At 36.0% G+C, this 15,117-nt stretch overlaps 1 protein-coding gene across 4 annotated transcripts in view; it reads right to left on the bottom strand.

The window, feature by feature from the left end:
• Positions 1-15,117, bottom strand: part of LOC128231955 (uncharacterized) — a 47,007-nt gene that overhangs the window by 11,477 nt on the left and 20,413 nt on the right. For all 4 annotated transcript variants that reach the window (XM_052945276.1, XM_052945248.1, XM_052945258.1 and 1 more), the window contains 4 exons: positions 13,890-14,075; positions 13,282-13,362; positions 11,693-11,812; positions 3,316-3,471 (listed from right to left, as the gene is read on the bottom strand). In XM_052945276.1, the coding sequence (XP_052801236.1) occupies positions 3,316-3,471; positions 11,693-11,812; positions 13,282-13,362; positions 13,890-14,075 (543 nt within the window). The remainder of the gene's footprint in view (positions 1-3,315; positions 3,472-11,692; positions 11,813-13,281; positions 13,363-13,889; positions 14,076-15,117) is intronic.

The following is a 15,117-nucleotide window of genomic DNA, read 5'->3' as shown; positions in this document are numbered from 1 at the left end:
AGGTTTCTAAATCGTTACCATAATGGGAACGTATGTTGTAATCTATAACATCTTTGCAAATTTAACCTCAAAAAGAAAAATGCACTTGACTGCTGATAACGCAGACTTTGTCTTAAACCTTCGGACTCCACACGCTTTAGTCAGCCCAACTGCGTTCATACCCCAATAATGACACCAAGTCCGCAATTCATTCCTGAATTATGACGTTTCGTAGCCACTTTAAAAGGGGTTCAAATAAGATAGCGCACAATATAAGATTTTTTTTAACTTGCATTTTATCATAGACATTGCGTCTAGTATAACATGGGGAATAAGCGCAAGTGATAGAGCGCTCGCTTAGCATGTGAGAGGTACCGGGATCGATAACCGGGTTCTAAATATTTTTTTGCTCGTTAGCCGTTCTTGTTTCATGTTGTAATTGGACAGTTGTTGTTTTGGATTGTAACTGACAAATGAAAACAACAGGAAGCGGACTTAGCTCAATTGGTAGAGCGCTCGCTAATCCTGTGAATGGTATCGGGATCGATAAACGGATTCTCCATATAAAGTCAAGGTTTTACAATCTAGAGCTACTTTAAGCATGTAAAGGTTATTTCACAGTGCTGAAGTTGTTTTGCAGGGTCAGGGCGTGTTTCAGTTTTGTTTTTCTTATTCAGTTTTGGGTTCAATACTGTGCAATCATGGTATAAAGCAACATATTTAGTTTTTAGATTAAACAGGATTTGGACTAGAAAAGTATGTGCATTTTTTTCGGAAAAGTCTTTCTAAAAAATGAGTATGTTTAGGCAAAAAAATATTTTAGTTATGGTAACATCCTTCTCAAATACAGGTAGGGTATGTAGATGTTTTTTTTTAATTTATTTTATGATTTTTATAAGGTTTTATGTAAGAAAATTACTGTCATCATTGGAAAATTGTGGTAAAAATCTTCTGTATAAATCTTAAAAGGTTTTAAACTACGTATTGAAACACACACACTTAAAAGAAAGATGTTTCTGTTTTGGTAACCAAGAATTGACCTCAATTCACTTGTTCCCACTTTTTTATTGAATAACTTTCTTATCTGAACACATATCATCAAAAACACACGAGATATTGTGAAGCTTGGAGCATTTTTAACCAAAAACGTATTTCCATTGTCGTCAGACTTTTCCCAAAAAAATGCAAATTTGATTTTTGACCCAAAATTTGATAAATATCGTTTGCAAAATTCACTCAAGTTTTTAATACCCCAAATCACGTTGCAAAGGATGTCTTGTAAACAGATTATTCATCAATACTAATTGCAACAAGAACTTTTGAGACATTTTAACGTTTAGCAATCCAATCCTTAAACGTTTAAACATTGCACTGCGGAAGACCCTTAAAGCTGCACTCTCACAGATTGAACGTTTTGATAACTTTTTTATTTTTTGTCTTGGAACGAGCCAATTTTTGCGAAAATCCATGGAAACCAGTTATATTAGACTGCTGACAAAAAACAGATCATAGATTTTCATATTTAAGTTCAAAAAATGATTTTTTATGCATTTTTCTTAAACCGTTAGTAATGTTTAAGCCATAAAACATTAATTTTCGAAAGGAAATATGAAAATCTACGATCTAATTTTTTGTCAGCATTCTTAGATCATTGGTTTGAAGATATTTACGCAAAAAATTGCTCTTTCCAAGACAAAAATATAAAAGTTGTTAAAATGGTCAATCTGTGAGAGTGCAGCTTTAAGAAACATATGTTATCTATGAACAGCAAATACTAGTACTTATATGTTTGTTTAAAACAGCCATACTTTAAAAACTCAACTCAAAATTCATTTTATTACCATAATGGTTACTTATACATGAAATAAATGCACAAGAGGTTGAGGACTTTAGGTTATAATTCTAATGGAGCTGGTTATTATACAGACATTGTGCCCATCAGTCACGACGAGAGGATTTTTTAAGTTGATTTTTTTTATCATAGACATTGTGTCAAGCGGTACATGGGGAAATACCTCAAGTGGTTGAGCGCTCGCTTAACATGTGAGTGGTACCAGGATCGATACCCGGGTTCTCCAAATTGTTCTAAATTGTATAGAGTATAGAAAAAAGTGGTAGAGCGCTCGCTTAAACAAACAGTGTGGGATGGAGACAAACAGTGTGGGATGGAGACAAACAGTGTGGTGTGGAGACAAACAGTGTGGGATAAAATCAAAAGGATGTAGCGTAAAAAAAATTCAAGTGTATATACAATTGAAATTTACAAATCATACAATTTTGTCAACGTTTGCTTTGAGAATTCAATTAAATTAGTAAAAACATGTAGACGATGGTTTTGTAGCATAGTTACACTGATGGGGTGGTATCGAAGTGAAGACATATTGAGGCGGTACCCGTAGAGCAGGGAACCAGGCTCAAGCTAAGCCAGGATACAGTGTACAAGAGGAGACTTACATTTTGTCTTAGCTACATTGATAGGCGATGAATCACATTGACAAGGGTTCTTTTAAACATAATAACCACGGAGCAGGGCCCCGTTTTAATTAGAGTACGTTGTCATTAACCTTGCTTTTCGTAAAAATGCTTAGGTACACCCTTTTAGTTACGGGCAGATTCTATGGGATATATGTTGTAACTACATTTTTATTGAAACGCAGTTTACGCCTAAAAGAGGTTACGCCTGAAAAGTTACGACCTAAAGCCTTGCGGTCTTTATTAAACGTTGCCCAGGCCCCAATTTCTCGATACTTAAGTTCCTTATAGCAGGATTAAGCTAAACTCACTATTTTTGTTTTTCAATAATTTGCGTAATATTTACTTCTTTAAGAGTTTTTATACTAAAGATAGGAATTATCTATATGTTTATTACATTAAATCATTTTTCATTTATCAAAATTCAATTTAAGTATGTACTTTGGCTAATTGAAATAAGCTAATTAAGCCTGTTAAGCGTAAGAAGTTTCGAGAAATCGGGGCCTGGACATTAGCCCTGGCACTTAGCCATGATACGATATACATGAGGGGAATTTGGTCCTGGCTACATTGATAGGCGCTGGATCTCGGATGTATCGGCAAAGGGTTATGTTAAATATTGTAGCCACGGAGCAGGACGATAGCCCTCGCACGTAGCCAGTATAAAGTACAGTCAAACCCCGTTTTCTCGAACTCGCTTGGCTCGATGTCCTCGATGTCTTGTTTAGTATGTTAATGACTCACCTCATCATAATGAATGTCAGCATTCACGATTGGCTCGAACTCTCTGAGGCTCGAGGTATATTTGCCAGTCCCTGTGAGTTCGAGCCAACGGGGTTCGACTGTATACATGAGGAGACTTACCAGCAGGCTTTGCTGCACTGGTTTTTTTTATCATGACACATTGGCACAGTGTTGGGTTGAACTCTGTTCCCACCGAGCAGGGCATGATAATTTCAGCGGCGGAATCCAACATCTTGAAACGAGAGGGATCATTGGGAATCGCCCCCAAGCGGCACTCTGAAATAATAATACATATATAGGTTTATTTGAGGAGGATGAATGGAATAGACGAGGATGATACTGGATTAAGTTTTGTCCTACTAATATAACAGTGTGTGTATACCACGTGATAAAATTACGTCATATATGCTACGTCGGAAAGCAGCATTTTGCTTAAAATGAAGACTTAAATCAAAGATAACTTTTCTTTTACTACACCATTTCAAATGAAACAAAGGGCAGTCTATGACGCTTAAAGGGCCCCACCTTTGTTTTATAAGCGAAGTTTGATAAGGTGATTAGTTTTATCAATCAATTCGACAAACCTGTTTCCAAAACAATGTTTTGACAGTGCTACGTCAGACGGCCGTATTGTGAAAATGTTTTTCGAAGTGTTTTAAGAAACTAATCTCTCAATCAATCTTTGGTAAAAGACCGAAGGCGGGGCTTCGTAAGCGGCATAGACTGCGCTATGTTTCAGTTAAAATGGTAAAGAAAATGAAAAGTTATCTTTGTTTAAAGTCTTCAATCAAAACAAAATATTGCCTTCCGACGTAACATTTATGACGCAATTTATCACGTGATATATACACACTGTATAACAATAGGCCAAGAATGCGCAGACTCTTACCAAGGCAGATATCTTTACAATTATTTCACAGGGGAAGGTCCGAGTCCATCATTTAAAGTCGATACGTTTTGCAGTTCCTAAGAGTAAGGGACATTTCCCAAGTCACGCATCTAACATCAATTAATGAATCCGACCCTGACAATTGCATGATGATGAATTTAAACGCACGGACAGTTATACGAGTTCTGGAGTGGAGTAGGATTTCGCGAGGTCAAAAGGTAATTATGTTTATGTCCGAGACGTTCCGCAACACAACGATCAATATAAATTTATCCCGTAAAGTTTACACACCCGATATCAAATGATATCACGCCCCCAACATAAATGACGCAACGCCATTAGTCCGGGACTGGTCACGCGGTGACCCAATATTTTTCCATATTGGGTCACCAAATTTATATCGAACCAAAATGGCGTCTATTTTCCGAATCCGATGAATATTCCGATGAATAAATGAAACATTTAAACATGTGAACAGGTTGTTGACGTGATATAAGCGTTACGGGGTTAGAAGGTGACCTGATATGAGATATACGGGGCGAAGGAAACCATCACGGGTGAGAGCGAATCTACTTACTCCATAATTTATAATATTAGAAGGCATGTGAAAAAGACTAAAATACAAGAGTTATTAATTGTGTATATTCAACATTCACTGACAAGTTATCGGACTGACAGAGTATGTTATTGCACAACTTAAAGCTGCACTAGTACTCTCCCTTATTTATTGTTTCGACAACTTTTTTGATCTTTGAATGAGTCAGTGTTTTGCGATTTGTGTGAAAACCAATGATAAAAGACTGCTGACAACAGAGCAGATCGCTGTTCCATATTTCCGTTCGAAATATGATGTTTTGTGTCTAAAAGCGTTCTAATTTTTTCAGAAAAATGAAGTTTTCGGTAGTTTTTCACCCAATTGAGATATGTTCTATTGTTAGATATCTTATAAGACTGAATTGAAATATTGATGCAAAATCAGCTAATTCTGAGACAAAAATATCAAAATGTCAATTTGTGAGAGTGCAGCTTTAAAATGTTACCCAAATGTACTTATATTCACTATCACAAATACTTATAACGACCTCCAGGGTCACCTGGTAAATATTTTAAACTTCAAAGACTCTGACATGATAACTAATTACAAATCCATCTTTTTTCGAGGTCAACCTAAGTTTTTCCATATATATTTGTTGAGGTTCTAGGTTGTCGTCGGGAAATATGCATAAGAAAGTGTAAGTTAATTTCCAATCATATGTCATTTAATATGACATGTGAATCACAGCTTACAAAATGCAGAAAATGAAATTTAAGAGAACACATTTATAGTAAAAGATGCACTCTTAGTCTCAATTAAGATTAACCACAATTAATACAGCTGTTTTAATATACCAAAAAGACCGAAAATGTCGAAAACAATGGTTCTAATTAAGGAAACCGAGTTTAATTTGAAAGAAAGGTGCAGAAAATACGGTAATTTTACCTTACGAGACGATAGCAGATCTTAGTCAATATTTTAGCACTCACCCATCATTTAACGTTTCTGCGTTTTAAGCTATTTAATAAACGGTTACAACCTTGTTATCAGTAATTAATGTTTTCATAAATGCATTATTTAGTTAGTAGTTTAAGGTTTATCACTCAAAATTTATGTATGTTATACATGTGTATGTATATTATATATCGAGTGTGAGTAAATAAAGCTTTATTTCGATTTTTTATCAAAAATAACATATGTTCAATTGGAAAATTATTAAGCATGCTCCTCGTTTCACTCTTTATTATTTATAAAATTGTATGGTTTAATTTCGGAATGTTCGACACGACAATTTGCAAAATATTTCATTTCATGAAGCATATAAAGTGTTTGATTGTAATCCAATTAGATAAACTCCGCCCCGACAGGACATAATATAAGATTACCATTTGAATTTAACTGAATTGATTTCCACTAAAATGAGAGTTTACCACGAGATTCCCGTGTTCTCCATGTTATATTGCGATTTGGTCAGTAGCTACACATGTAGATTTTCCTCGTGTACACAGATTTCGGTTGAACACTTTGAGCATCGTGCTTTTGTTATACCTTCTGTTTCTATCTTCTAAGAGTCTATTCGCAATGCGGAGAATTAAAAAGAAGGTGCTTATTGCGTCGCTGGCGGCATTCACTTTGCTGTACCGTAAGTTTGTTTTCTTTTTTAAAACATTCTTGAACATATTTCCGCTGTTTACCTGTTGAAACCATGTGAATATTGGACATTTACACATAAGTTGGAGCACAGGCGTTCGGCTGAATGTTTGCATTAAAAAAAGCGGATTTATATCATGTTTTAAAACATATAAAGAGATAGACAACACGTCTGAAGATAGTTCCTTTTATCTTTTTGTATATTTCGTTTGTAACAAAGGCATGAAATATATTCAGGTGTAAAAGGTGTGCTTAGCTTAATCTTGTTCCAAAGGGCCTTCATACTTTTCGTGATATTTAGATTGATTAGTATATACATATTGGCCATACCCCTTGCATAATTCTGTTTTCAGATTTATCAATATCAAAGGGGAGTAACTTTAGACAAACTTGCCTTCCACAGTGTAAAAGTGGGTGGGAAGGCCAAAAAATAAAAAAAATAAAGGTTTTTAAAGTTCATGTTTTATTAAGACGAACGATGCTATTGTGTAATAAAACATACATTCTTCGGGACATGTTTTGGGGTAGTAAAGAGTTAACCAAACTATACAAGAGATTTCTATTTTTGAATCTGTTTGACTTTGTTTTTGTGTCAAAATGCCCCAGACTACCTATTCTCCCACCTCAGATAAGTAGATCCAATATTTTAACCATGCTTGAAATTCTTATCTTGCCCACGGGCAAAGATGAAATACCCGTATGGAACTCCTTTTAAATGGTCAACACATTGTAATTACCTCCCTTGTTGAAGACTGTCGTCTTTAGCATCATGGAAACCTTGTCTTGTGGCAATATTTAGAACGCTATTTAATTATTTCTCGCTTCAAGTGTCATCATAAAACAGTTTTCACGCACCTTTCAAGAAATAATACTTCACTCTCCTCAGAACTATTTAAAGACCGATTTGATAATTAACATAATTTAAATCACTGCGCGCATATCCATGACAACCACGAATGATCACATATCCATACGCATTTATTTCCACTACGCACAAAAGAGTTCCAGCAAAATGTTTTTTTTTACTTAATTTTGTTTAACTGAGGTGGGAGAAAAAACATTTACAATAGCCACTCGGTAAACCTCGTTTCCGCAAAACACCCTACGCTCGGGACGGAATGAACCCATCTTACACTCTCGGCCATGGAAGATACTTATAATCCTTAATGTCTAGTAGGTTATTGACGATATATTTTCAAATAAATAAATTAAATAAAATAATGAACAATAGTGGATGAAATAATTATTTTTTTACAAAAATGCATACACCTTTTAGCTGCAATCACCACAAAGCCTCAAGACATTATTCATTGTTTAGTACTGACAATTCTGACACTAAAACATATTTGTTTTCTATTTAGACATTTTCGAAAAATGTAAATGCTTTTTGATTGGAAAACTTATAAAATATCATTTCGTAAAACTTGCTCAACTCGTAATTACAGTTACACATGTTTCAACTGATATATGAATCAGGCTTGCTATACATTGAATCTCAAAACTAAATAAAAATTGTTGTTTTTTTTAAATATATATTTTAAGTTTTTGTCCTTCGTACGACCTTTGCACTGTGAAAGGCCCTTAAAAGGAAAATGACTCAAACATATTGAAAGTATTGGCGTATAATTGTTGTCACAAAGATTGACGGTGGGGATGCGTTGTTTATCTAAATAAAATCTGATTAAAAAAATAATTACAGTTTCTGCCGACAGGTGACCCGTCCGTTGTTTGACCCCACTACCCTCTACTATTCCCGCCCCCTCCAGCATATTGGAAATTGTCACAAGTTCGATATAATGTCATAAAATACCGTTAATACATCATCTGGATTTGTTTGAGATTTCGAATATTTTTTGGTCGGTTGTAGAGGGGGCGGGTGGTAGTTGAGTGGGGTTGGGGTCAAAACAACGCACCTGTACTTTTGCCGATTCAAAACAAAGTAAGTAAGCCAAAGGTTGCAGTGTACCAACATTTTGTTACGGTTACAGTACACTTAATAACGGATAAGTGTGTGACCCACCGAGGACACATCACAAATTGGAAATGTAACAAAACGTTATGCATTCCAGATATACAAAACTTTGTACAGACTTAAAAAAAGTTGTTTTTTTGTGTTTGTTTTTTCAGATACTTTATTTTGCTATATTTCCAGTGTCCGGCCCAAACCTAGACGTGATTGATCAGGTTTCGGTTGAAAACAACCCTGGTTCCAGGTCAACAATGGACGATAGGAAAGAAGGAACCAGTTTACCATGGCAACAGCGAGTGAACAAATACGGTGCCCACGCGCCGCTTGATGACGCCATAACTCTCGAATATGGATTTGAACCGAATGTCAAGTCAGATTTTCCGTCTGTCCAAGCAAATTATAGCAGAATACCACATATTATGCACCAGATATGGATCACTAACGACGACGATGACACTTTAGGAATTGTCGTGCCAATTCAGTTTCAAGGAAACGTCAAGTCTTTCTTCAAACACCATGATGCATCTGATTGGCTGTATTACTTCTGGGGTCGCAAAAGTGGGCGTGGTTTAATTAAATCAAGATATTCCGAGTGTCTCGCTCTGTATGACAGCTACGATTCCACTGTGGCCAAAAGTGAGCTGGTGAGATACATTGCCTTGTATGAATACGGCGGAGTTTATGCCGATCTAGATCATACATTCTTGAGGTCATTGGACAGAGCCACCATGAAATATCCGTGCATTCTGACGGTGGAACCATTTGAGCACCCTGTATTTGAGCAAGGGTTACCATATAGAATTTCTAACCACCTGATGTTTTGTCGAAAAGGACACCCATTCGTCAAGCTTCTTATCGATAATCTAGCACGAGCGAAGATGTTGACTGCAGCAGTTGACAATTCTGGTTCAGGGTATATAACTCTGTATTATATGACGTACGCTAACATTACCGGGAACCAAATATTCCACGCCCATGCACACCACTACAGGGACAGTGTGGAGCCCTTTTTCTACAAAGGGACCAAGCAAAGAGATACGAACGACACAGTTTACATTGCAAACAGCCAATATTTCTCGCTGCCGATTGCGAAGAACTATAAAAGGGTATGTCGAGAAATCGAATCGCCGCCGGCGCTAGTTCTAAGAATGTGCGCATTTTTGGAGGAAAGAAATTTCACAAGGCATGTCAATCGATTCGCCTTCACCAATCACGGATGGTCCAACACTAAGGGGCATTTTACAAGATTCCGGAAAACTGCTCGAGTTGATCTTTCTCAGTTTAATACGGGCAATGAAATGGTGCGGATTTTGCAATGAACATTTCTGATGTTTCAGGCAAAGTTTCGTTACTTTCGTGGGAAATGGTAATTGATATTAGAAAAAAAATGTTTTCGGTATAAAAGTATGGGAAATGGAATGAAATACGACTGTTTTTTCTTGTTGTTGTTTGAGTGTTTATTAAAGAGACTCGTTCAAGTTTAATATGGGCAGACAGGGTAGACATCTTTTTTATTTCGTGTATAATGTGAACAGAATCCTTTTTTAATGATAAAAAACCTCATCTAATACACGGAGCTATCTTGATAATATTCTATTAAAAATGGCACAAAATGCTCTATTTTGCAATCATTTTTGGCTTAGATTTACAAAAATGTGTTCAAATTGCTGTCTGTTAGTAATAAATACGTAAACTTAACTCAGTTATTCGTTTATAAAGTTTACAATGATCATTGTCGACAAACTGTGGTTGGGTCCCTTTAAAGCTGCACTCTCACGGATTGACCGTTTCAACAATTTTTTTATTTATTTTTTGTCTTGGAATGAGACATTTTTTGCGTCAATGTCTAGAAACTAATGATTCAAGCCTGCTGACAAAAGATCAGATCGCAGTTTTTCATATTTACCTACGAAATTGATGTTTTATGGCTAAAAGCGTTACTTAGGCTTTAAGAAAAAATGATATTATCAGCAGTTTTCCCTAACAAATTAGATATGTTCTGTTGTGAGTTATCTTATATGACTGTATTGATGGAATTGATACCAAATTCAGTTAGTGCTGAGACAAAAGTTTAAAAAATGTCAATCTGTGAGAGTGCAGCTTTAAACTTAATTAAATCATGTGCGTTTTCTTATAAAACGTGACAGTTTTTGTAATTGTTTTTAAACTATCGGTAATGCATTTTGACTTGTCAGTATGGTTAAAGGTGTGTAAACGTTATCCAAAATTGCATACAAAGCATTGAAAGTTTGATTGATCTTTTGTTAATGCAATCTCACTGTGAAAAATGTTGTTGTTTTTCTTTATAGAGTACATAATAAAACATTGAATTTCATAATTAAATTTATTTGTGGTTTGTGTGATCTTATATTTATGGCAGTTAGAGTCCCATTCTCGTTAATTGCAAATAAAGTAGTCCGCTCTTTTTCGTTAAAAACTGTTAAATAATCATGAAAGTCATTTTTTCATCGTTTCTTTTCGTTTCACAGTGTGAACAACTAATTATGTTGGGGTTTTTCTTAATTAATCATTAATAATTGTCGTCTAAGTAGTTCATCATTTTCAAACCACGAAATGAATTTTGTCATTTAAGCTCCTTTGATTTTCGGATATGAAATTAAAATATAGTGACGGTATTTTTATATTCTTGGTGGCGCCATTTTCTTTAACATGCGTTCACACGATTTTAATTTATATTTTTACTCCGCCCATCAGCTAAAAAAATCCAGTACACGTTGCATTTGCAATTTACTAACAAGCTGCAGCGTGATTCTATTGACTTAATGAATATTTGTTCTTGTTACCGAATTTCTGACATAAAACCGCTAATTACAAATAAACAAATCAATCGGAACATCCCAAATGTCAATGTTTCTTATTGATTGTGGATCGGCGGCTTATTTCGCCTTCACAAGAATCTCCAAAATTGAATACAGGATGCCACTGAAAGCAGATTTCCAAAGTCAAATTATTTAAAAAAAATTGTTTCAATATTTTTTACACAGTTTTGGCACTGTAGTTTTTAGTTAGGAAATATAAGATTTAAAAAAAAAAATGATTTTGGAAATCCGGTGTGAGTGCAGGATGCGTCCTATGTTCACATAAGCGAGAAACAAGTAAAATGTGACATCTCATCGAAAATAAATATTGAACATGAGCTTTAAGTCTGTTCTGAACAAAGTGCATGTAATTTCCGGACATCCCTCGAACATGTCATAATAAATGGGATAATATCTTAAAATAACCCCCGCTGTTTGGCGAGCCAAACGTTCTTATGGTCATATATGATTGACTTCATTCACTCTTATTGGTCAGTTATAAATAGCAAGCAATCCGATTAGCTACATCGTTCTTAGATCCAGTTAAGACCAATATAGAATACTAACCCTGCCCAGACAGTCCCAACTACGGCCACGTAATAACACTAACCCTCGACTTGACTGTAAACACTCACCCTCCTTGTAACCAAGGGGACAGCTCGCCATTTTACAGAGATCGTTTGTTGATTCCACACATTGCTTTAGTTTTACATCGTAGAACTTTCCCGGCCGACAACAATAGGGATCCGCCTGCCCTGGAAGAAATAAAACAGGGAGGCCTAAGTAGCTCAGAAAATGTGAGGCGAAATTGTACCAAATTGTGCACCTGTCAACTGTTACCACGCCCCCCCCCCCAGGTCCGGGGATTAGCGGGGACTTTGACATTCGGTCCAGTCAAGACCAGGTAAAATCCCCGCCCAAAGGGGACGAACTGCTGGTAAAATCACCGCCAAATGCCAAACAACCACATTCACCGGCACTACAGGGCCACCTGGAAGGTTAAAGCACGGCCCATTTCCCCGCCTATCCCCGGTATACCCCCGGACCTGGGGGGGGGGGGCGTGGTTACAATTGATTGGTGCATTAGTTTGGTAGTTTATATTTCAACCAGTAACCATGTATATTAAGGGTAACACAAAATCCTTCAAACGGACAAAATTACTGGTGTATATCAAAGAAATTGCATCGAGAGTTATTCCTTTATAATTGAGCTTAATTAATTGGTATAATCTACATTTCCAGCCGATGAAATCGCAATCGTTAATACTTGCTGTTGTTGTTGTTGTACAACTTAACAGACATGACGTCATATTTGGGTTTCCTGCCTGCAGAAAACGATTAATTATCCAAGTTAGTTCGGCCATATTACAATGAGAAACAGCGGCTCCAGCTCTTTTAGGAGCTGTATATAAAAAAGAGCCAATGGAACTTCCGAGCTAGAGCAAACGAACAGACATCATCATAAAACGTAAGTATGACTCCTTGTTTTATCTAATATCACAATTATGAGGGCTTATTTGAGAAATGTCGATGGGGCTAAACAATCCCCTCACAATATCTATATTATTATATGGTTACTGTTTATTGAGTAGTTTTTTACTCCAATAATATTCCAAAAGAAATCAATTGTAGTGGATCAAAGAAAAGTATGTCGTTCTATGATGATGACCGTTTTTTATATACAGCTCCTAAAAGAGCTGGAGTCACTGTTTCGCACCTGTGATATTGTGTAAAAACGTATCGACAAAAAAGGCACGCTCGCCTCGCTGTCTCCGCCCTTATTAATCATTAAAACTTACATTCGGAACTCCTCGGCCATTTTTTTTCGAAAACAACCTCGGATGTATGCCGGTACATCAGTAGAAGTAGTTCGTAATTTTTTGAATTTTATCATTAATTAAATGTAGTGTTTAAGCTTGTATTTATTGATCTAAGTTTAAATTTATTGTCAGTGAGGTGTATTATTGCAAAAATAATTAAGATTCTCAAGAGTTAAGTCATAAAGTTTAACCGCAAAATTTAAATTACTACGCGATCTACTTGCAGCGGACTTAAACATACCGAGTATGTAAACCGTCCATATACATCCGAGATTTTTTTCGACAAAAATGGCCGAGGAGCTCCGAAAGTAAAACTTAACACAATATATTCTAACTAATACTTGGATCGACTACAGATTTTTAATAAAGAATAGATATAATTTGTTGGAAGTGCATCTAATTACCTTGCTGGCTACACTTCATGTATGTTCTGCAGTTTTCATCTTCTAGATCATAACTCGTAGTTCCAGCTATTGAGCACGATTCTAAAATGTACAAGACGTATGTTGAACATTTGAACGATTATCACATCATCATCATCATCATCATCATCATGACCATCATCATGATCATGATGATGATGATGATGATGATGATGATCATCATCATCATCATCATCATATCATCATCATCATCATCACATCATTTTCATCATCATCATCATCATCATCATCATCATCATCATCATCATCATCATCATCATCATCATCATCATTTTCATATCATCGTCATGATGATGATGATCATCATCATCATCATCATCATCATCATCATCATCATCATCATCATCATCATCATCATCATCATCATCATTTTCATCACATCATTTTCATCATCATCATCATCATCATCATCATCATCATCATCATCATCATCATCATCATCATCATCATCATTTTCATCATCATCAACAATTTTTTAACAATATGCCGTTTCATAATTAATTAATATACATGGAGACGCTTGAATTGGCCTGTCGTGTAGATTGGGGAAATAAGAGTTACACTATTACCAGCATAAGCGGTTGGACAAGTGCCCAAACATGTTGCATCGGGCTCGCAAGTGGAGCTGAACACGTTGAAGCCCTCGCCTTGAGGGCAGCAGACCGGATGTTGATGTCCCGAAGTGCAATCCCAGTATGTCCGACAGTTTCCGTCTGGAAAGCTGGAGGCATTTACGCCGCCTCCTTGACAGGTCGCTTGAAACAATAATTAGAATACATTCTACATTTTCAGACAGTGAAGTTGCAGATAAGCAATTATTAAGTACTAGGCTTAATCAATAAGAATTACAGAATTCGCGGGTGTTTTAAGGTCCTCCTACTGTCACTCATCCTATACACACTCCATGCGCCAGATTTTGCGTTGACTATGAGTCAGCCAATGAGGTAGTATCCTATGAAAGTTAGATGACCTGAAGTAATATTTAAATGATGAAGAAGGGCTCATTCGCTACGCTCATCCCGCCCCTTCTTAATCATTAATATATTAATTCATGCCATCTAACTATGACATAAAGTAAGTACACTGTATTTCGCTTGCTCCCCCTTCTTAGTCCTAAAGATTTTATCTTACATGTTCTAACTAAAATATAACACAGTGGTGTAATCAAGTGCTATATAATTAATATTCCCTTCAAATTCTAATTGTCGGATGTATGCTTGTTTTAATGACACGTGGACTAAATTCAAATATGGTAAGCGTTCGGGTTTTTTTTATGGTTTTCGTAATCATTGTTTAAAGTTAATACTTATAATTGAATTATGCAAAACCAACTCAGACTATTGCATTGTTCCAGTGACTCGCTCATGTGTTTGGACCAAAAATAAGTTTTCCCGATAATGTATCTGAAAACACTTATTTATCATAAAGAAGTATTTATGTTTTAGTGGGGTTCTAACTCACGCCGGAAAAGTCAATATTCTTTTAGTAAACAACCGACTGGTCCACGTGGCCACCGGGACTTTAACAAAAGTGGTGGATATGTTGATCTGTTGATGATACATTGATAACGTCACGTGATAATGTCAATCAACCAATCACGCAACACCGCAGCCGTAATTAATTTTCAATCGCGTTATTAACGCTAATGAAAATTGTGGTCATCAAAGACGATATTTGAGCAAATATCAACATTTGCTCAAGAGTTCCAGCTTTTGGTATTTTTTGTTTTAACATTCCTTATGATTTGCTACACTTTATTTCGTAACTAAAAAGTGCACTTTACAAACCAGGAGCGAG

The sequence above is a fragment of the Mya arenaria genome, chromosome 1 (assembly GCF_026914265.1).
Source record: "Mya arenaria isolate MELC-2E11 chromosome 1, ASM2691426v1".
Lineage (NCBI taxonomy): Eukaryota > Metazoa > Mollusca > Bivalvia > Myida > Myidae > Mya > Mya arenaria.
The sequence above is the reverse complement of the archived record's forward strand: the minus strand, read 5'-3'. Positions and strand labels throughout refer to the sequence as shown.